The sequence below is a fragment of the Tinamus guttatus genome, unplaced genomic scaffold (assembly GCF_059628265.1).
Source record: "Tinamus guttatus ecotype Peru unplaced genomic scaffold, ASM5962826v1 Tinamus_guttatus_pri_ptg000629l, whole genome shotgun sequence".
NCBI classification, from domain to species: Eukaryota; Metazoa; Chordata; class Aves; order Tinamiformes; family Tinamidae; genus Tinamus; species Tinamus guttatus.
The window spans coordinates 648,492-668,370 of record NW_028289163.1 but is presented as its reverse complement, the minus strand read 5'-3'; the positions used below and the strand labels follow the sequence as shown (position 1 = coordinate 668,370).

The window sequence follows — 19,879 nt, the reverse complement described above, 5'->3', positions numbered from 1 at the left end:
CAGGGCAGCGGCGCCATGTCCCTCGGCGCGCCCGCCAGCAGCGACGCCTGCCTGAGCATCGTGCACAGCCTGCTGTGCCACCGGCAGGGCGGGGAGAACGAGACCTTCGCCAAGCGCGCCATCGAGAGCCTCGTGCGGAAGCTCAAGGAGAAGAGGGACGAGCTGGACTCGCTCCTCGCCGCCGTCACCACCAACGGCGCCCACCCCAGCAAGTGCGTCACCATCCAGCGCACCCTGGACGGGCGGCTGCAGGTACCTCCCGAGGGGGGCCCAGGCGTCCGGGCGGCCGTTGCGGCTCCGCGCTGACTTCAGTGTCTGAGCTCTCGCGCCCCCCCGGCCCCCCTCGCCGCATGAGTCACCGTCTGGCGGCCGCGGGCCGGGGGGGCGGTTGTTGTGTCTGGAGCCAACGCGGCTCCTCGGGAAGCGCCGCGGGAGCCCCCGGCCCGGCGCCAGCCCGGCGCGCGCGGGGCCATCGATCCCCGGTGCGGCCTCCCCCGGACAGCAGGAGCGGAGCATCCCGCATCCCGCGCGGGGAAGGGCCCCGGCGTCCGGTGGCCCGTGACCCCCCCCCGCAGGTGGCCGGCCGCAAGGGCTTCCCGCACGTCATCTACGCGCGGCTCTGGCGCTGGCCCGACCTGCACAAGAACGAGCTGAAACCCGCCGGCTTCTGCCGCTTCGCCTTCGACCTCAAGTGCGACAGCGTCTGCGTCAACCCCTACCACTACGAGCGCGTCGTGGCCCCCGGCATCGGTGAGCGCCCCCCGTCCCCCCCCCCGGCCACCCACCGTGTCCCCCCCCCGGCCACCCACCGTGTCCCCCCCTTCCCTTGCAGGTCTCGGCATCCAGAGCGCGGGTGAGGGCCGGGCCGGGGGGCAGCGGCCCCCCCCGGCGCCCCCCGTCAAGGAGGAGCTGCCCCATGCGTGTGCGCACATGGAGCCGCTGCCCCCCGCGCCGCCCCACGGGCCCCCCGCGCCGCCCGCCGCCCCCCGCCGCCCCCCGGGCCTCGGCCCCCCGCCGCCCACGGCGCCCCCGGGTGAGTCGTGCGGCCCCCCCGCCCGGCCCCCCGTCCATCCCGTCCATCTCATCCATCCACCGACCCTTCATCCTCCCGTCCATCCGTGTCCCCATCTGTTCAATGCCTGTCCCTCCATCCGACCCCTCGTCCATCCATCCGTCTGTCCTTTCATCCGTCCCCCCATCCATCCTTCCCCCCCATCTCCCCCCAGTCCATCCCTCTATCCGTCCATCCCACCCGTCTGTCCCCCTGTCTGTTCAATGCCTGTCCCTCCATCCAACTCCTCGTCTGTCCCTCCAGGCACCCCCCTGTCTGTCCCCTCCATCCATCCCCCCATCCATCCATCCGTCCCCCCATCCATCCCCTCCATCCATCCGCCCGTCCATCCCTCCCTCCGTCCCCCCAGTCCATCCCCCATCTCCCTCCCTATCTATCCCCCTGTCCATCCATCCCATCCCCTCTATCCGTCCCCCCGTCCATCCCCCCCGTGTCCCCCCATCCTGCCCCCCCCCGCAGTGCCCCCCGGTGCCTCCCCGCTCCCGCTGCCCCCCGTCCCGGTGCCCCGGGGGTCCCGGTGCCAGGACTCCGCTCTGTCCCGCAGGGTCCCCGTCGAGCTGGACCAGCGCCGCGGGGCTCCCCCTGCACCATCCCGGCCACTACTGTAGGTCCTGGTGCGCGGGGGGGGACCTGTCACCGCGTCCCCCCCCAGCGCTGACTCCGCTCCCCCCCAGGGCCCCCAGCCCCCAGCGCCGGGCCCGTGTCCACCCACCCCGGTAAGTGCCCCCCGGGGCGGTCGTTGCCCCCCGTCCTCGGCGCCGGCGCTGACCCCGCGTGTCCCTGTCCCCCAGGGCCGGAGTTCTGGTGCTCCATCGCTTACTTCGAGCTGGACGTGCAGGTGGGGGAGACGTTCAAGGTGCCCGCGAGCTGCCCCGTGGTCACCGTGGACGGCTACGTGGACCCGTCCGGGGGCGACCGCTTCTGCCTGGGGCAGCTCTCCAACGTGCAGCGCACGGAGGGCAGCGAGCGGGCACGGTGCGGGGGGACGGGGGGAACGGGGAGATGGGGGCAAAATGGGGAGGATGGGGGGGAAATGGAGAGGATGGGGGGGCAAAATGGGGAGGATGGGGGGGCAAAATGGGGAGGATGGGGGGGGAAATGGGGAGGATGGGGGGACAAAATGGGGAGATGGGGGAAAATGGGGAGGATGAGGGGCAAAATGGGGCAGATGGGGGCAAAATGGGGCAGATAAGGGGACAAAATGGCACAGATGGGCAAAATGGGGAGGATGGAGGGACAAAATGGGGCAGATAGGGGCAAAATGGGGCAGATAGGGGGACAAAATGGCACAGATGGGCAAAATGGGGAGGATGGGGGGGCAAAATGGGGAGGATGGGGGGCAAAATGGGGAGGATGGGGGGCAAAAGGGGGAGGATGGGGGGACAAAACAGGGCAGATGGGGCAAAATGGGGAGGATGAAGGGACAAAATGGGGAGGATGGGGTGACAAAATGGGGCAGATGGGGGCAAAATGTGGTGGATGAAGGGAAAAAATGGGGTAGATGTGGGCAAAATGGCGCAGATGAGAAAAATGGGGTGAATGGGGGGACAAAATGGGGCGGATGGGGGCAAAATGGGGCGGATGGGGGGACAAAATGGCACAGATGGGCAAAATGAGGTGGATGGAGGGGAAATAGGGGCTGCAGAGGGGGCAGATGTGGGGACAGGGGGGCTCAGGGGGGTGCTGGGGCCGCGCGTGGGGCGTGGGGAGGTTTTGGGGGCAGGTGGGGTTGTGGGGAGGGGGAAAAATGGAGTGGATGGGGCAAAATGGAGTGGATAGGGGCAAAATGGGATAGATGGGACAAAGTGGGGTGGATGATGGGACAAACTGGGGCAGACGGGGGGACAAAGCGGGGCAGGCCGGGGGTAGCCGAGGGTGACGCGGGCGCCCCGCAGGCTGCACATCGGCCGGGGGGTGCAGCTGGAGTGCCGCGGCGAGGGCGACGTGTGGATGCGCTGCCTGAGCGACCACGCCGTGTTCGTGCAGAGCTACTACCTGGACCGCGAGGCCGGGCGCGCGCCGGGCGACGCCGTGCACAAGATCTACCCGGGCGCCTACATCAAGGTCGGGGCGGGCGGGCGGGCGGCGGCGGCGGGGACACGACCGGATCCGATGGCGTCTCCACGCGCAGGTGTTCGACCTGCGGCAGTGCCACCGGCAGATGCAGCAGCAGGCGGCCACGGCGCAGGCGGCGGCGGCGGCGCAGGCGGCCGCCGTGGCGGGCGCCATCCCCGGGCCCGGCTCCGTGGGCGGCATCGCGCCGGCCGTGGGTGAGCGGCGCCGCGGGGACGCGGGTTGCGGGGCGGCCCGCGCGGCCGGGCCCCGCTCACGGCACCCGCGGCAGGGCTGGCGGCGGCCGCGGGCATCGGCGTGGACGACCTGCGGCGCCTCTGCATCCTGCGCCTCAGCTTCGTCAAGGGCTGGGGCCCCGACTACCCGCGCGCCACCATCACGCGCACGCCGTGCTGGCTCGAGGCCCACCTGCACCGCGCGCTGCAGCTGCTGGACGAGGTGCTGCACGCCATGCCGGCCGCGCCGCGCCGCGCGCCGTGAGCGCCGCCGGCACCCAATACACACAGATATATTTTTCTCCTTGCAAAAAAATAACGGAAAAACGGGGTTGGGCGGGGCCTCCCTCTTTTTTTTTCGTTTGTTTGGCCTTATTTAATGAGCGCGCGGCGGTTAGGCCGCGGCTCGGGCTGCAGCTAGCACGGGGCCGTTACCGGGGCCCGAACTACATTTCCCGGCAGCCCGCGCGCGGCGGACTCCATTTCCCGGCGCTCCCCGCGGGGCGGACTCCATTTCCCGGCAGCCCGCGCGGGGCGGACTCCATTTCCCGGCGCTCCCCGCGGGGCGGACTCCATTTCCCGGCAGCCCGCGCGCGGCGGACTCCATTTCCCGGCGCTCCCCGCGGGGCGCCGGGAGCGGCGCCATTTCCCGGCGGGCCGCGCGGGAAGATGGCGGCGGGCGGCGCCGCCCCGGTCCCGGCGGCAGCTCCGGCCCCGGCCGCTCGGGAGCTCTTCGCCGAGGGGCTCCTGCAGTTCCTGCGGCCCGCGGTGCGGCAGCTCGACGGGCACGTCCACGCCGTCAGGTCCGGGGGCGGAAAGGGGCTGTCGTTGGGGGCGGCGGCGGGTTCGGGGGAACGGGGCAGCTGACGGCGGCACGAGGAGGGCCCGGGGGCCGATCGCGTCCGTGCCCGCGCAGGGAGAGCCAGGTGGAGCTGCGGGAGCACATCGAGAGCTTGGCCGCAGGTGAGCGGGGCAAACGGGGGCTGCGGGGCGGCCGGGGACACCGCGGGGCGTCCCGGGACGCCGTGGGGCAACCGGGGGCTGCGGGGCGGCCCGGGGCGCTGAAGGGCGGCCCGGGGACACCGCGGGGCCCGCGCCGCAGAGCTGTGCCGCATCAACGAGGAGCAGAAGGTGGCCCTGGACCTGGAGCCCTACGTGAAGAAGCTGCTGAACGCGCGGCGCCGCGTGGTGCTGGTCAACAACATCCTGCAGAACGCGCAGGTGAGCGCCGCGCCGCGGCCGCCGCGGCACCGGGCACCGGCTGCGCGCGGTGACGGTGGCGCCCGGCGCAGGAGCGGCTGCGGCGGCTCAACCACAGCGTGGCCAAGGAGACGCTGCGGCGCAGGGCCCTGCTCGAGGCGGCGGGCGGCTACCCCCAGGGGCTGCCGGGCAAGTGATGGCCCCGGGAGCCGCCTTGGAGCTGGAGCGGCCCCTGCCCTTGGACACGAGCGGGCGGTGCCCGGGGCTCGGAGCAGCGTTCCCGTTCGGAGCGGCGGACACGGGACCATCCTGCAGCTCAAAGCTGCCGCTTTTGGACTACAGTGGGACTGGGGCAACCCCGCGCGGTGTTCGGGGGTTGTAGGCACTGTAATAAAGGTGACAGCGTGTCGCTTGTGAGCAGAGCGAGGCACCGTGAGCCCCGGGGACAAGGGAGCCGGGCTCCAGCACCCCACACCAGGTCACCAGAGCCTTTTGTGACCTGTTTTTGTAAGGAAGACCAAAGAGCACGTGCTCAAAACAAGGAACGGTTTAATGACAACCTATAAAAAAAAAATCAAAAAAAAAAAAACTAGGACAAGCCCAAGGAAGGGGGTGCTCGCCGTGGTCTGGGTGCTCAGGGTGGTTCTTCACGGCGGCCGTGGTCAGAGACGGGAGCGAAGCTGAGGGGCAGAGAGGCTGCAGTGGGGACAGCGCTGCCCCGGGGCCCTCCCCGCCTGCGCCCTGTCACCCATGGGTGCTGCTGGACCAGAGCGGCGCCCGGGCGGCTTTACCTGAGTCACTCCTGCGTCTCCATGCTCTCCTCCTCCTCCCCTGCGGCCGTTTCTTCTTGATTCTCCTCTTCCTCTTCTCCTTCCTTCTTCTCCGGGGGCTTCTCATAAGCCTTCTCGGAAGGCGTCACTATGACCCCGTCCCACGTGGACATCTCGGAAGCCAGGTCTGCGCGGGGGGGAGGGCGCAGTGAGCGGGCAGCGCGTGGGGCAGCGCCGTGGGGCAGCGCTTGCGGCGTCAGGGAGCACGAGGGGCTCCCCCCTTCCCTTTCTGGGGGTTAGGGAGCAGCAGGGAGCGGATCCCAGCCGCCTCTTGGAGCAAACTGTTGGCAGATCTGCACGGGGGAAGAGCCCCGCGTTAACACGGGCCGCACTTACAGCTGGCGTCACCCTCCTGGCCGAGGATCTTCCTGTAGCCTCCGTGAGACAGGATGCGGACGAGGGTCTGCGCCGTGTAGCACACCATGTCCTACAGCACGGGGGGACAGTCAGGGCACCCCAAAAACGAGCTCCCAGCAAGTCCAGCCCGTAGCATCCCTGGAATGTTGCTGCATGCGCAGTAAGGATGCGAGATCTCCCTGGCTGCAGCCAGCCCGGCTCACCTGCTGTTCCAGCGTCATGACCGTGTGCACTCGGAAGTTCCCGCTCTCGCAGGGATCGGTGATGCCGACGGAGCCGGGCAGGAAGAGCCCCGCGGCGAGGATCTGGAGGCAGCGCCTGCGGGTGAGACGCGGCACACTGGGAACTAGCCCGGGGCTAGTGTGGGGACACGGACCCAGTGCCTGCAAAGGGGCAGCGGGACGGGCCGTGCAGCTGGCGAGGGGCAGGGCACAGGCAGACGCGAGCGCTGCTTCGTTTCCAGCTTGGGGCCCTCCAAACGGCGCTCCAAGCTGGTGCCCTTGCTTTTCTGTTGGGCATTTTCAGGGCTAAGGTGGCACCAGGAGGTCACAGGAGGGGAGCGAGGAGGGTACCAGACCTGTAAGCGATGTTGAGAGCCAGCGGCTGCCTGGTGGGGTTGTTCATCACTGCGTAGTGCCCCTGTGAGACGGAGAAGGTGATGTTGGGACAGCTTGATGCAAGGTGGGTGCCAAATCCCAAATCCTGCTGCTGGAGCTGCAGGAAGCCGCTCTGTGCTGCAGCCCGGTATCCGAGCAGGGGAGCAAACCCGCAGCTCCGCGGCGTGCTGGGCTCCCCTGCGGACACTCACCAGCAAGTCCAGGATCCACGGAGTGAGGGGCTCGAAACCAGGGAAGCGAATCCTCAGGTCTTTCAGCAGCCGGATCAAGACCTTCACTCTGCAGAAGGTGGCAAGGACGGGGCTGCTGCGGGAACGGGGGCTCTCCTCGGCGCGCAGGGCGAGCGCAGCCCCTTCCCGGCGCCGCGCGGGGGTTTGGGAGGGCCCCCATGGGCAGGGGGACGCAGAGGTCTCGTCATTCCTGCCTAAGGTGCAACTCACGTGGACTGCGACGCGTTCTCCTCAAACCAGCGAGCGTGTCTGATGGCAGCCAGAGCACTTTGCAGCACTTTGATATCCACTGAAAAGAAGCAGTGGAAATACTTGTTTTTCAACCCGAAAATGAGCCAGCTACGAGCCAGCCGCCTCCCCTGTCCTGCAGGTTCACACTGAACATCCACGGTGACTCGGTGACTGTCCCCGCTCCTCAACGGGCCCAAGAATCATGGAATGCTGAAGGTTGGAAGGGACCTCTAGGGATCATCCAGTGCAGCCCCCTGCACACGCAGGGTCACCTAGAGCACGTGGCACAGGACTGCGGCCAAGCAGGGTTGAAGATCTCCAGAGAAGGAGACTCCACAACCTCTCTGGGCAGCCTGTTCCAGTGCTGTCACGCTCACCGTTAAGAAATTTTTTCCTTAAGTTCCTGTGGAATTTTTGATGCTTTAGTTTCAAGGCCCCTCCACCCACCCACGCAGAGCGAGCCGAGCCCTTACGGTGCAGCTCCGGGTCCAGCTTGCGGAGATTGGGAGGCACCGTGGTGATGAGGATCTTCACCGTGGCGTCGGCCGAGCTGATCTCGAAGCCCGTCTCGTTGGTCAGCATGGTCAGGACTAGCGAGAAAGAGCAACAACCTCTCACAGCTGGGCAGGAAGACGGTCCAGTCCCCGTGTCACCCGGGAGCAGGGACTCCAGCGCACATCTCTGTCCCCCGTCCTGCCCCACGGGATGCAGAAGAGCGTCCCACCTTCGCCGGGATCCTGCGCTCTCAGGCTTTCCACTACTTTGTTTCCCAAGGCTGCCACGGCTTCCACTGGGGAGAGGCAGGAGAGCGGGTTAGTGCCGGGCCGAGCGCCGCAGCCGGCCGGGGCAGCGGCGCTGACGACACTCACACGTGGGCAAGATCTTCAGAATCACAACCAGGTCGGCCACGTTGTGCCCCGTGGTCATGGTGCCCTTCTTGTAGGAGCCCACCTGGCGCACCTCCTCGATTTGCTGGTTGGAAGAGCAGAGAACGAACGCGGTTAACGCACGCGCGGCGTCGCGGGGACAAAGCACGAACTCACGAGCAACCAAAAACCCCAGGAGTTGTCCTTGGCACGAGGTCTGGTAGCTAAAACACCAGCATTGCCCTGTGCTGAAATGTCCCCCCGTAGCTTTATTCCAGTAAAACAGTCTGACTTACCACTTCAAAAGTTCCCGGTGCTACAATTAGATTGTCAATCACGTTGTTTATTTTAGTCACCAGAGAAAGAATGGAAGCCTGAAAAGGAATTGGAGAGGGGTGGTAGCACCAAGCCACTGTCTAGTACAACCACAATCCTGAGAAAAAGATAACCCCATCTCAGCCGATAACCCCAGTGCAACGTAGCTGTTAAACAGGTAACAATAGGCAGGCTTAGAAACCGTTGTTCAAGAAACACCACCCATATTTCTGCAACAGTACCTCTTTTGGGAACAAATAGTTGCTCTCAGACTAGTAATTACTACTACCATATGAGCTATATTCTAAGGAGAGGCGCTCTCCGGTTCCGCTAATGCTGCAGTAACATCTAGCTAGAGAATTTAAGGTAATTTTCTGCAGTTTCTACTAACCTGCTCAGCCGCAGTTGGAGCCAGATCCTGGTTTCTCTTCAGCAAGGCCTCGCTGAAGGCGCTCTCATCCGCGGCAGGTTTTACACGGGGAAAAGCCATTTCGCACTGAAACGGGATCAGACATCAGACTGCAACGCCCAAGCAAGAAACGGGCTCTGGTTCAGCCCACTCATTGACATAAAACATTCCCATTTTCTAATCCGCTGCTGCTTGGTTCCTTTGCGAACCCAAAGCTGGCTCTTAGGTTCACTGCTTTTGCTATTTAATTTTTCCAGGAAAGGCTTGTGGTTCTGTTGGTCCTTGTGAGGACTGACATTGCCAAGGAGGCTGGAGAACACGAAATAACCCAAACCACTGGTGACACTAAGTAGGTCTAGTTCAGGTTAGGTACCCAACCAAGAGCAGTTTGCGTTCCCTGCTCCAGCTAAGCTAACAAATTAAACCTGGAAATTAAGGCAGCAACCAAGACTTTTAGACAGCATCTTTCAACAAACAAAAACTCTTCCAGCTGTTGCCTGCAAACAGCTCGATGGGATCCAGCTACTCACGACATAGAAATCAAAGGGGATGTGCGGCACAAAGGGCCGGAACCTAAAGGGGGAAAGAAAAACAGACTTTATTCTCTGGAGGGACACAGGCCCGCGCCACCTCCCGCCACCCCCTCCCTCGCGGTTCTTTGAAGATTTGCCCCGGAGACGGAGGAAAGGCCCTACAGAAACAGGAGAGCTTTCTACGTACCCCTCTGCCAATACCTGAGCACCCCCTCCCCGGCGTGTCAGGCGGTGGCCGCACACCAGAGCGCCCCTGCACCGGCAGCGGTGACAAACCCGGCGTGGAGCCGCCAGCGCCCGCCCGCCGACCCGCTCTACTCCTCACCGTAGCCCTGTGCTACACTGCCAGCTAGAGCCCCGGCCCTGCCAGCCCCGGCAGCCCGAGCGGCTGCCACCCACCCCCTAAACCTGCGTCGCTAAAGAGCCACCCTCTCTAGAGCAGAAGCCAGACTCGCCCACTGCCAGGGCCTCCCCTGGAACCAAAGCGTCCGCCCCGGCCTCGGCCTCGATCGCCCCTGCGGAGAGAAGAGAAGGGCGGCGTGAGGGCGCGGGGAGCTGCTCCCCTCCCGCCCCGTGTCCCCCGTGGGGACCCTCGTGTCCCCCGCGGGTCGATCCTCCCGCCAGCGGACGGGACACCCCGGCCCGCTCCCTCCTGTCCCCCACGGGACCGAGTCCCCCCCGGGGTCGCTCCCTCATGGCCTCACGGTGCCCCGAGTCCCCCTCCCACCGGGCAGACCCCCCTTCCCCCGTCCCGTGCGGGTCCCCTCACGCGACAGAGCCCCCGTCCCGCTCCCTCATCACCTCACGCTCCCGGTCCCCCCCACCACAGGGCACATTCCCGCCCCGCTCCCTCGTCCCCCTCCACCTGGAGACAGAGCCCCCATCCCGGCCCCTCGCCGGGGACAAAGCCCCCCCGATCCCGGCCCCCGGGTCCCCCCAGGTCCCCCGCGGCCCGGCCTGGCCGCCCGCACCTCATGGCTCCGCCGCCTCGACCAACAAACCGCGCCAGCGACCACCGAGACCCCGCCGGGCCGCGCTCCCACACACCCCGCAACAACCCGCCCGCCCATTGGCCCGCGCCGCCGGCCGCCGGCCGCGCTCCGCCGCAGCCCATTGGCTGCGCCCGCCGTCACTCCAGCGCCGCCGGGGGGGCGGGAGCTGCCAACCGCCTCCCGCCGCGGCCGCTTGGGGGAGCAGCGCGGCCGGGAGCGGCGCGGCCGGTGCGCGCACTGCGCATGCGCATGAGCGCCGGCGCCACTGCATAAAGCTCTTCTGCGCCGGCGCGAAAATCCCACTGCAGAGCAGAGTGGCGCAGCGGAAGCGTGCTGGGCCCATAACCCAGAGGTCGATGGATCGAAACCATCCTCTGCTAGGTGTTTTTTTTTCCTGCCCGCCCCCGGCAATTATTTTGTGTCCCCCTCCCCGGGGCTTTGCAATTAACCTTTTGGTTAATTGCATTAATTGCTGCCGCCATCCCGCTGACTCCCAGCGCCGCGAGCTGCCGTCCGCACCGGGCGCAGCCCGCGGGCGGCTGCTCACGTGGGCGCGGCGCTCGCGCGTGTTCCCGGGGCCGCGCGTGTCCCCAGCGTCACTAGGACATGCGTGTCGCGAGCGTGCCCAGTGCCACGCGTGTCCCCACGGTGGCCGGCGCCCTGCGTGTCCCCAAGCGGTGCAGTCCTGCGCGTGTCGCTCGGGTCACCAGAGCCATGCGTGTCCCCAGGGTGCCCCAGCCCCGTGCACGTCCCCAAGGGGACCGGGCACACGCGTGTCCCTAGAGTGGCCGGTGCCACGCGTGTCCTCGGGGTGCCCAGCCCCGCGCGCGCCACCGAGGTGCCCGGCGCCACGCGCGTTCGCGTCCCCGCGCGCGTCCCCGTCCGCCGCCGCCGCCGCTGGGCGGTGCTGGCCCCCCGCGGGCCGCCGCACGACCCCCCGGTTGCCGCGGGGCGGAGCCTCCCCGTACATGCCGCGAGCGCGCCCGGTCTCAGCCCTCGAGGAGGGGGCGGCGGCGGCGCCGGGCGCGCGTCCCCCCGCGCTGCGGCGGGGCCCCGGGCGGGCGCGGAGCCCCGGGGCGGCGGCGGCGGCGGCGGGGGCGCCGTCGGGGCTCGGGCACGCAGGGGTTAAGGCGGCGCGGGGGCAGGAAAGGCGGCGCCCGGCGCGGCGCTCGCTGCCCAGAGCGGCGGGCGCGACGGCGCGGGCGATGCTGGCGGCGCTGGCGCTGCTCGGCGCCCTCGCGGCGGCCGCCGCCGCCACCGGCACCGGCAGCGCGGCCGGCCCCGTCGCGGCGCCGCTCACGCTGGCCGTGGTGCTGCCCGAGCGCAACCTGAGCTACGCGTGGGCCTGGCCGCGCGTGGGGCCGGCCGTGCGGCTGGCGGCCGCTGCCGTCAACGCCCGCGCGGACCTGCTCCCGGGGCACCGGCTGCGCTGGGTGTTCGGCAGCAGCGAGGACCAGCAGGGCGTCTGCTCCGAGATGGCGGCGCCCATGGCCGCCGTGGACCTGCGCCTGGCCCACCAGCCCGCCGCCTTCGTGGGGCCGGGCTGCGTGTACACGGCGGCGCCCGTGGCGCGCTTCACCAGCCACTGGCGGCTGCCGCTGGTGACGGCGGGCGCCGAGGCGCACGGCTTCGACGACAAGAGCGGCCAGTTCGAGCTGACGACGCGCGCCGGCCCCAGCCACCGCAAGCTGGGCGAGCTGGGCGTGCAGCTGCACCGGCGCTTCGGCTGGAGCCGGCGCGCGCTGCTGGTCTACTGGGACGAGAAGATGGACGACCGGCCGTGCTTCTTCGCCGCCGAGGGGCTCTACATGCAGCTGCCCAAGCTGCACAACCTCACCGTCATGGACGTGGTCTTCTGCGACAAGGGCAACTACTCCTTCATCATCCAGGAGATCAAGCAGAAGGGACGGAGTAAGAGGGGACGGGGCGGGGGGACGGAGCGCGGCGCGCGGCTGTGCGTGCGTGTGTGTGCGTCCCCTTGGGCACACATGCGTGTCGCGTCCCCGTATCCCAAACCCCGCTCCGTGTCAGGCTGGCAGCAGCTCCGGCCCCGCTGGAAGCACCAGCCAGCCCCAGAGCCCGTCTGTGGCCGGGTCTCTCAGCACTTCCCACTTTCTGGCTGCTTTCCTGGGGCAGCACCCGGCCCGGCCACACCGGCCCCGATGCCACTGAGCGGCTGCGGCGGGTCCGTCCCCACGCAGACCCCTGCAGGGTCCCAGCGCCGCCGGGAATGTCCCCCCCGCCGCCAGCACCGCAGGGAAGGGAGCGGGAAGCAGGGAGGCCGGCGCTGCCGGGGCAGCCCCGCGGCATTCCCGGCTGGCCCGGCCGCGTCTCCGGCCACCCGCGCGTCCCGGCTCCGGGCCGCGCGCTGAGGCCGTGTCCCCACGCAGTTGTCTACGTGTGCTGCGCGCCGGACACGCTGCGCGAGCTCATGCTGCAGGCCTGGCGCGAGGGGCTCACGGGCGGCGACTACGCCTTCTTCTACATCGACATCTTCGGTGCCAGCCTGCAGGGCGCCCGCTTCCCCGAGCCGCAGCGGCCCTGGAAGCGCGGGGACCGCGACGACGCCGGCGCCCGGCAGGCCTTCGAGGTGAGCCCCGTGCCCGCGGGCACGCGCGCGAGTACCGGGGCTTGCGGCGTGTGCTTGTGGGCACGCGCATCCGTGTGCACAAGTGCCCGGCGCTGCACCTACGGGCATGCACGCGAGTGCCAGGGCATGCACCGTGCAATCCTGGGCATGCACATCCGTGCACGCGAGTGCCAGGGCATTCATCGTGCAATCCTGGGCATGCACCGTGCAATCCTGGGCTTGCACATCCGTGCACACGAGTGCCAGGGCATTCATCGTGCAATCCTGGGCATGCACCATGCAATCCTGGGCATGCACATCCGTGCACACGAGTGCCAGGGCATTCATCGTGCAATCCTGGGCATGCCCCGTGCAATCCTAGGCATGCACATCCGTGCACACGAGTGCCAGGGCATTCACCGAGCACTCCCGGGCTTGCACATTCACATGTGCCCAGGATGCCCCCGGCCTCTTGGTGCCCAAGCGGAGCCTGGCACGGAGCCGGGGCGGGCGCCAGAGCAGCCCAGCCTCCCCCGCCGGCCCTGCCCGCGCTGGCAGCTCCGAGGAGGAAGGAAGCCCTATTAATTTCCCCGGGTCCCGGCTCCAGCGCTGCTTCCAGCAGGGGCTATTAATAGCGCAGGCGGGAAGCGCCCCCCGAGCCCCCTGTCCCGGCTGCTGTCCCCCCAGGCCGTGACCATCATCACCTACAAGGAGCCCGAGAACCCCGAGTACCGGCCCTTCGTGGCGCGGCTCAAGGAGGAGGCGCGCGCCCACTTCAACTTCAGCATGCGCGACGGCTTGGTGGGGCCCGCGTGCCGCCGGCATCACGGGATGGAGCTGGGAATGACGGGGATGGAGGGAGCGTGGGGCGGGGGGACACGGGATGGAGGTGGAGATGCTGGAGATGAGGGGACACAGGATGGCACTGGGGATGGAGGGGACGTGGGGTGGGGACATACAGATGGGGGAAATGGGATGGAGCTGGAGATGCTGAGACAGGGATCTGGGGATGGAGGGGACACGGGAGGGAGGTGGGGACAAGCGGACACGGCTGCAGCTGGGGACAGAGGGGCCGAGCGCCCCGTCTCCGTGTGCCCAGATGAACTTCATCGCCGCTGCCTTCCACGACGGGGTGCTGCTCTACGCCCAGGCCGTGAACGAGACGCTGGAGCGCGGCGGCTCCGTTGCCAACGCCACCGCCATCACCCGCCAGATGTGGAACCGCACCTTCTACGGTGGGCGCCACCCCGTCCCCATCCCGTCCCCGTCCCCATCCCATCCTGCAGGGCTGGTGCCACCCGCCCCGCGCCCGCTGGCCCCGCTCCCAGGCTGGTATTTGGGGATGGGAGCCGCTGGGACAAAGATTTACAGCCCAAGCTGCCCCTCACGCTGCGTCCTCAGGCGTCACCGGCTTCCTGAAGATTGATGAGAACGGGGACAGGGAAAGCGACTATTCCCTGTGGGACATGGACCCCACGCAGGGCGACTTCCAGGTGATCCCCGGCCCTGCGCGGGACCGCCCGGTCCCCCGGGGCCGCTGTCCCACCACGTGTCCCCCCGTCCCGCCGGCAGATCGTGGCCAACTACAATGGCACCACCAAGGAGATCCGCATGGTGCCGGGGCGGGAGATCCGCTGGCCGGGCAGCGCGGTGCCCGTGGACGTGCCGCCCTGCGGCTTCGACAACGGCAACCCGCTGTGCCGCAGAGGTGAGCGGCTCCGCTCCGGGCTCCAGCGCCTCCGGGATGGAGTCCCATGGGGTCCTTCACCGTGGGAATCCATCACCCCTGGGGGCTGCTCCAAGGTCCAGCAGCTCCAGGATCCAGCAGCTCCGGGGTCCAGCAGCTCTGGGGTGCAGCAACCCTGGGGTGCAGCAGCCCTGGGGTGCAGCAGCTCTGGGCTCCAGCAGCTCCGGGGTGCAGCAGCTCCGGGGTGCAGCAGCCCTGGGTGCAGCAGCTCTGGGGTGCAGCAGCCCTGGGGTGCAGCAGCTTTGGGGTGCAGCAGCTCCAGGGTGCAGCAGCTCCAGGGTGCAGCAGCTCTGGGGTCCAGCAGCTCCGGGGTGCAGCAGCCCTGGGGTGCAGCAGCCCTGGGGTGCAGCAGCCCTGGGTGCAGCAGCTCCGGGGTCCAGCAGCTCCGGGGTGCAGCAGCTCCGGGGTGCAGCAGCTCTGGGGTCCTTCGCTGCCAGGGGCTGATGATGCTGGGGATTTCTCTGGGCTCCAGCAGCTCCCGGGTCCGGCAGTGCTTGGATCCAGCAGCGCCAGGGTCTGGGGCTCCTTCACCAGGGCCAGTCCTGGCTGCTCTGGGGTCCTTCACCCCCAGGCTCCAGCGCTGCCGGTGTCCAGCAGCTCCAGGGCTCCGTGCAGCCCCTCGCCACTGCCCTCCTCTTTGCAGCCACCCTGTCCACCCTGGAGATCCTGTCGCTCGTGGTCAGCCTGATCCTCCTGGCCATCACCGTCACCTCCTTCTTCATCTATAGGTGTGCGGGGTCGCGCGGCGCCGGTCCCCATGGCACGGGGCTGGGGTGGGGGGTGTCCAGGGGACCTCACGCTGCTCCCGCCACCAGGAAGCTGCAGCTGGAGAAGGAGCTGGCGGCCGAGCTGTGGCGGGTGCGCTGGGAGGACGTGCAGATGAGCAGCCTGGAGAAGCACCTGCGCAGCGCGGGCAGCAAGCTCACGCTCTCGCTGGTGAGCGGCGCCGCGGGGACGCGCGCGGGGATGGCCATGGGGACATGGGGACGGCAGCGGCCTCACCGCCGCGCGCTCCCCGCAGCGCGGCTCCAACTACGGCTCCCTCATGACCACCGAGGGGCACTTCCAGGTCTACGCCAAGACGGCCTATTACAAGGTGCGGGGCTGGGGGGGCGGCAGCGGCGCTGGGAGCCCCCCCGGCTGCCCACACTGAGTCTGTGTCCCCCCAGCAGGGCAATCTCGTGGCCGTGAAGCACCTCAACCACAAGCGCATCGAGCTGACGCGCAAGGTCCTCTTCGAGCTGAAGCACGTAGGTGCCGCCGGGGGCTGCCCCCTCCCTGCCCGTGTTGCGGCCAGGACACCCGGGCCCTTCCACAGGGATGCTCCTGGACCGGGATGATGGCTGGGACGTGGGGGTCCCCGAGGGCTCTGTGCCCCACGTGTCCCCCCTCACACACACGCGTAGATGCGGGATGTGCAGAACGAGCACCTGACCCGCTTCATCGGCGCCTGCACCGACCCCCCCAACATCTGCATCCTCACTGAGTACTGCCCCCGCGGGAGCCTGCAGGTACCGGGGTGCCCATCACCCCACCTCGGGGCGGCGAGCGCCACACTGGGGTGGCCGGGGACATCCCGGTCCCTGTGGGGTTGGGGACGGCGGCGTCACCCCCCTGCGCCCCTCCCAGGACATCCTGGAGAACGAGAGCATCACTCTGGACTGGATGTTCCGCTACTCCCTCACCCACGACATCGTCAAGGTAACGGGGACGCTGGGGACGGACAGGGGTGTCCGCAGCGTCCCCCCCGCCGGCGCTGAGCCCCTCCGGCCGCCCCAGGGGATGCAGTTCCTGCACAACGGCGTCATCGTGTCCCACGGCAACCTCAAGTCGTCCAACTGCGTGGTGGACAGCCGCTTCGTGCTGAAGATCACCGACTACGGGCTGGAGAGCTTCCGCGTGGCGCCCGACGGCGACGACGCGCACGCCCTGTTCGCCAGTGAGCCCCGGCCTGCCCCGCGCGGCGCCCCGGTGCCCACGGGGCAGCATCCTGCTCCTATGGGCACCGCGGGGTCCCTGCGCTCCCCGAGCACCTGCAACGGGGACGCTGCTCCTGCAGCCTCCGGCATCCCGTGTTGGGGGGTCCTGCTCGCTCGGAGCGCTGGCACCGGCACCGGGGGATCCCCGTGCACCCCGAGCACCCACACAGGGGGGTCCCTGCTCAACTGGACCCCCAGCACCGGCTACTTGTCCGGAGCCCCATGTCAGAGGGGTCCTGCTCATCCTGAGCATCCACATCAGGGGGGTCCCTGCTTGCTCAGACCCCATGCTGGGGGGGTTCCCCTTTCCTAGACCCCACTGTGCACATTGGAGGGGTCCCCTTGCCCGGACCCCCAGCACCTGCTTCAGGGGCTCTTCCTTGCCCAGACCCTCAGCACCTGCACAGGGGGGAACCCCAGTACCTACATGAGGACGTCAGGGTGGTCCCGCGTGCCCAGCACCCGTGTGTGTGGGGGGGATCCCGCTCAGCTGCCCCCGGGGGGGTCCCTGACCCACCGCCCGGGCCGCAGAGAAGCTGTGGACGGCGCCGGAGCTGCTGCGGATGGAGGTGCCGCCGGCGCGGGGCACGCAGAAGGGCGACGTCTACAGCTTCGGCATCATCCTGCAAGAGATCGCGCTGCGCAACGGCGTCTTCTACGTGGAGGGGCTGGAGCTGAGCCCCAAGGGTGAGCGCGGCCGCGCGGGGGGACGGGGGGACGGGGGGACGGCGCTCACGGCCGCCCCGGGCGCCCCGCAGAGATCATCGAGCGGGTGAAGAGCGGCGAGCGCCCCAGTTTCCGGCCCTCGGCCAACGTGGGCTGCCAGGGCGAGGAGCTGGGGCAGCTCATGCAGCACTGCTGGGCCGAGGACGCGCTGGAGCGCCCCGACTTCAACCAGATCAAGGTCCAGATCCGCAAGTTCAACAGGTGCCACCACATCTGTCCATCCCTGTCCATCCCCATCCATCCCTGTCCGTCCCTGTCCATCCATCCCCATCCATCCTTCTCCATCTGTCTCAAATCATTCCTGTCCATCCCTATTTGTCCATCCCCATCAGTTACCACCAATCCCCATCCACCGCTATCTGTCCATCCCCATCCAACCATCCCTCCCCATCCCTCCCCATCCATCCCCACCCATCCCCATCCATCCATCCCCACCCATCCCCATCCCTCCCCATCCATCCCCATCCATCCCCATCCATCCATCCCCACTCATCCCCATTCATCCCCATCTGTCCGTCTCCACCCATTGCCATCCATCCATCCACCCCCAGCCATCCCCACCCATCCCCATCCATTCGTCCCCACCCATCCCCATCCATCCATCCATCCATCCATCCATCCACCCTCACCCATCCCCATCCATCCCTCCTCGTCTATCCCCATCCATCCATCCCTCCCCACCCATCCCCATCCATCCCTCCCCGTCCATCCCCATCCATCCCCATCTCTCCATCCGCCCGCATCCCCGTGCCGATGCCCCCATCCCGGGCGGCCGCTCACCCCGCTCCCGCAGGGAGAGCAGCAGCAACATCCTGGACAACCTGCTGTCGCGCATGGAGCAGTACGCCAACAACCTGGAGGAGCTGGTGGAGGAGCGCACCCAGGCCTACCTGGAGGAGAAGCGCAAGGCGGAGGCTCTGCTCTACCAAATCCTGCCGCAGTGAGTGGCGGCGGCGGCGGCGCCGGGACCCCCGGGGCGGCCCCGCGTGAGCCCCGCGCCCACCGCTGCCCCGCGCCCCCAGCTCGGTGGCGGAGCAGCTGAAACGCGGGGAGACGGTGCAAGCCGAGGCCTTCGACAGCGTCACCATCTACTTCAGCGACATCGTGGGCTTCACGGCGCTGTCGGCCGAGAGCACCCCCATGCAGGTGGGCGCCGGGGCGGCGGGGGCCGCGCGGGGCCGTCCCCCCCGGCCTCACGCCGCTCTGCTCCGCGGGCAGGTGGTGACGCTGCTCAACGACCTCTACACCTGCTTTGACGCCATCATCGACAACTTCGATGTCTACAAGGTGCGCGCCGGGAGGCTCCCGCAGCGGGCGCCCGCGCAGACGCGTGTCCGCGGACGTGACCCTGTCCGTGCCCGTGTTCACATCCCTGCTCACGGGCATCCGCGCTTAAGGGCACCAACACATCCCTGCTCGCATGCATCCATGCCCACAAATAGCCAAGGACACCGACACATCCCTGCTCATGGGCATCCATGCTTAAGGACACCAACACATCCCTGCTCGCATGCATCCGTGCTCACATGTATCCAAGGACACCAACACATCCCTGCTCACGGGCATCCATGCTCACATGTATCCAAGGGCACTGACACATCCCTGCTCACACACATCCATTTTCACATGTATCTAAGGACACCAACACGTCCCTGCTCACATGCATCCATGCCCACATGTATCCAAGGACACCGACCCGTCCCTGCTCGCCTGCATCCATGGACACGCTCACATCCGTGCCCACATTCACACTCACATCCTTGCCCATCAATGCTCCTGTGCCCCCGTGGACACAGTCCCCTCCATGGACACACATCCGTGCACACCTGCACGCTGCCGGCCCCTCCAGGCTCCCGGATATGCCAGAGATTCCCCCTTCCCGTATCGCCCTCCTGCCGTGCGCAGAGCCCCGAGCGCGCTGTCCCCGCAGGTGGAGACCATCGGGGACGCCTACATGGTGGTGTCGGGGCTGCCGGTGCGCAACGGGAAGCTGCACGCGCGCGAGGTGGCCCGCATGTCCCTGGCGCTGCTGGACGCCGTGCGCTCCTTCAGGATCCGCCACCGGCCGCAGCAGCAGCTCAAGCTGCGCATCGGGGTGCACACGGGTGAGCGCGGCGGGGTCCCCGCGCCGGCCCCGTCCCCGCGGCCGCCCGCCTCAGCTCGCGGCGTCGCGCAGGGCCCGTGTGCGCCGGCGTCGTGGGGCTCAAGATGCCGCGGTACTGCCTCTTCGGGGACACGGTGAACACGGCGTCGCGCATGGAGTCCAACGGCGAAGGTGGGGAGGACGCGGCGGGGGCGGGCGCGCGGGGACGGGGGCACCGCGGCGCTGATGCCACCGCGTCCCGCCAGCCCTCAGGATCCACATCTCGGCCGTGACCAAGGCCGTGCTCGAGGAGTTCGGCTGCTTCGAGCTGGAGCTGCGCGGGGACGTGGAGATGAAGGTGCGGGGGGCCCCGTGGGGACCCCCTGCTCCTGTCCCCCTGCACCCTGGGGATGCAGGGAGTCCCCCTGCATCCTTCCCCCCACCATTTCCAGTGTCACCGGGACACTGGGCACCCTCTTGTGCCCCCTGGTATCTTGATTCCTCTGGGATATTGGGCACTCTCCTGGTCCCAGTGGGACCCCGGGCATCCCCGCTGCACCACAACCATGTCGGGATACGGGACACCCCCTGCACCCTGCTCCCATGGCCCCTATGGACACCCCCTTGTCCCCCCCCCCCCCGATTTTCCTGGGATATGGGGCATCCCCCAGGTCCCACTGGGGCACTGGGCATCCCCCTCCCGCCGTTCTCCCGGGATGTGGGGCTGCAGCCCCCCAGCCCCCCGACGGCGCTGTCCCCGCGCAGGGCAAGGGCAAGGTGAGGACGTACTGGCTGCTGGGCGAGCGCGGGAGCAGCACCCGCGGGTGACCCCGCC

General features: G+C 68.4%; 4 protein-coding genes and 1 non-coding gene across 6 annotated transcripts; 4 read left to right on the top strand and 1 right to left on the bottom strand.

Annotated features, from left to right (window-relative positions):
- Window positions 1–3,625, top strand: LOC148592197 (SMAD family member 4-like). The gene is made up of 8 exons (XM_088535448.1): window positions 1–252; window positions 576–750; window positions 833–922; window positions 1,747–1,788; window positions 1,864–2,047; window positions 2,968–3,136; window positions 3,204–3,342; window positions 3,417–3,625. The coding sequence occupies exons 1-8, from the start codon at window positions 16–18 to the stop codon at window positions 3,623–3,625; spliced, it is 1,245 nt and encodes a 414-aa protein (XP_088391574.1). The 5' UTR covers window positions 1–15.
- Window positions 3,626–4,011: 386 nt separating this feature from the next.
- On the top strand, window positions 4,012–4,765 carry SNAPIN (SNAP associated protein). The gene is made up of 4 exons (XM_088535318.1): window positions 4,012–4,163; window positions 4,277–4,323; window positions 4,463–4,581; window positions 4,653–4,765. The coding sequence occupies exons 1-4, from the start codon at window positions 4,030–4,032 to the stop codon at window positions 4,755–4,757; spliced, it is 405 nt and encodes a 134-aa protein (XP_088391444.1). The 5' UTR covers window positions 4,012–4,029; the 3' UTR covers window positions 4,758–4,765.
- A 591-nt stretch (window positions 4,766–5,356) lies between these two features.
- Window positions 5,357–10,023, bottom strand: ILF2 (interleukin enhancer binding factor 2). Of its 2 annotated transcripts, none has more exons than XM_088535508.1 (14): window positions 9,920–10,023; window positions 9,424–9,463; window positions 8,946–8,990; window positions 8,398–8,502; window positions 7,988–8,065; window positions 7,695–7,797; window positions 7,550–7,615; window positions 7,299–7,415; window positions 6,805–6,883; window positions 6,556–6,643; window positions 6,325–6,386; window positions 5,951–6,065; window positions 5,727–5,817; window positions 5,357–5,517 (listed from the first exon to the last, which is right to left on the bottom strand). In XM_088535508.1, the coding sequence occupies exons 1-14, from the start codon at window positions 9,922–9,924 to the stop codon at window positions 5,357–5,359; spliced, it is 1,155 nt and encodes a 384-aa protein (XP_088391634.1). In that variant the 5' UTR covers window positions 9,925–10,023. The 2 variants fall into 2 exon arrangements, with proteins under 2 accessions (XP_088391634.1, XP_088391635.1); XM_088535509.1 differs by having other exon boundaries at window positions 8,946–8,988; window positions 9,404–9,463; window positions 9,920–10,000.
- Window positions 10,024–10,248: 225 nt separating this feature from the next.
- TRNAM-CAU (transfer RNA methionine (anticodon CAU)) lies at window positions 10,249–10,320 on the top strand. The gene has a single exon. It is a non-coding gene; the product is annotated as a tRNA-Met (tRNA).
- Window positions 10,321–11,145: 825 nt separating this feature from the next.
- On the top strand, window positions 11,146–19,879 carry NPR1 (natriuretic peptide receptor 1). The gene is made up of 22 exons (XM_088535510.1): window positions 11,146–11,851; window positions 12,331–12,530; window positions 13,197–13,310; window positions 13,609–13,744; window positions 13,911–14,002; window positions 14,082–14,217; window positions 14,900–14,984; window positions 15,072–15,192; window positions 15,278–15,352; window positions 15,429–15,506; window positions 15,663–15,767; window positions 15,886–15,957; window positions 16,036–16,195; window positions 16,767–16,922; window positions 16,994–17,162; window positions 17,755–17,901; window positions 17,984–18,107; window positions 18,180–18,248; window positions 18,892–19,066; window positions 19,138–19,236; window positions 19,311–19,402; window positions 19,810–19,879. The coding sequence occupies exons 1-22, from the start codon at window positions 11,146–11,148 to the stop codon at window positions 19,870–19,872; spliced, it is 3,174 nt and encodes a 1,057-aa protein (XP_088391636.1). The 3' UTR covers window positions 19,873–19,879.

Coding starts and splice junctions, on each gene's coding strand:
- LOC148592197 (XM_088535448.1), top strand. CDS start 16: ATGTCCCTCGGCGCGCCCGCCAGCAGCGACGCCTGCCTGAGCATCGTG. Junction 751..832: donor CGTCGTGGCCCCCGGCATCG/GTGAGCGCCCCC, acceptor CTTCCCTTGCAG/GTCTCGGCATCCAGAGCGCG. Junction 3,343..3,416: donor CGGCATCGCGCCGGCCGTGG/GTGAGCGGCGCC, acceptor CACCCGCGGCAG/GGCTGGCGGCGGCCGCGGGC.
- NPR1 (XM_088535510.1), top strand. CDS start 11,146: ATGCTGGCGGCGCTGGCGCTGCTCGGCGCCCTCGCGGCGGCCGCCGCC. Junction 17,902..17,983: donor CTCTACCAAATCCTGCCGCA/GTGAGTGGCGGC, acceptor CCGCGCCCCCAG/CTCGGTGGCGGAGCAGCTGA. Junction 19,067..19,137: donor GCGCATCGGGGTGCACACGG/GTGAGCGCGGCG, acceptor GGCGTCGCGCAG/GGCCCGTGTGCGCCGGCGTC.
- SNAPIN (XM_088535318.1), top strand. CDS start 4,030: ATGGCGGCGGGCGGCGCCGCCCCGGTCCCGGCGGCAGCTCCGGCCCCG. Junction 4,324..4,462: donor CATCGAGAGCTTGGCCGCAG/GTGAGCGGGGCA, acceptor CCCGCGCCGCAG/AGCTGTGCCGCATCAACGAG. Junction 4,582..4,652: donor ACATCCTGCAGAACGCGCAG/GTGAGCGCCGCG, acceptor CGCCCGGCGCAG/GAGCGGCTGCGGCGGCTCAA.
- ILF2 (XM_088535509.1), bottom strand. Junction 6,066..6,324: donor GCTCTCAACATCGCTTACAG/GTCTGGTACCCT, acceptor TCTCACCCGCAG/GCGCTGCCTCCAGATCCTCG. Junction 5,818..5,950: donor TCATGACGCTGGAACAGCAG/GTGAGCCGGGCT, acceptor CCCGTGCTGTAG/GACATGGTGTGCTACACGGC.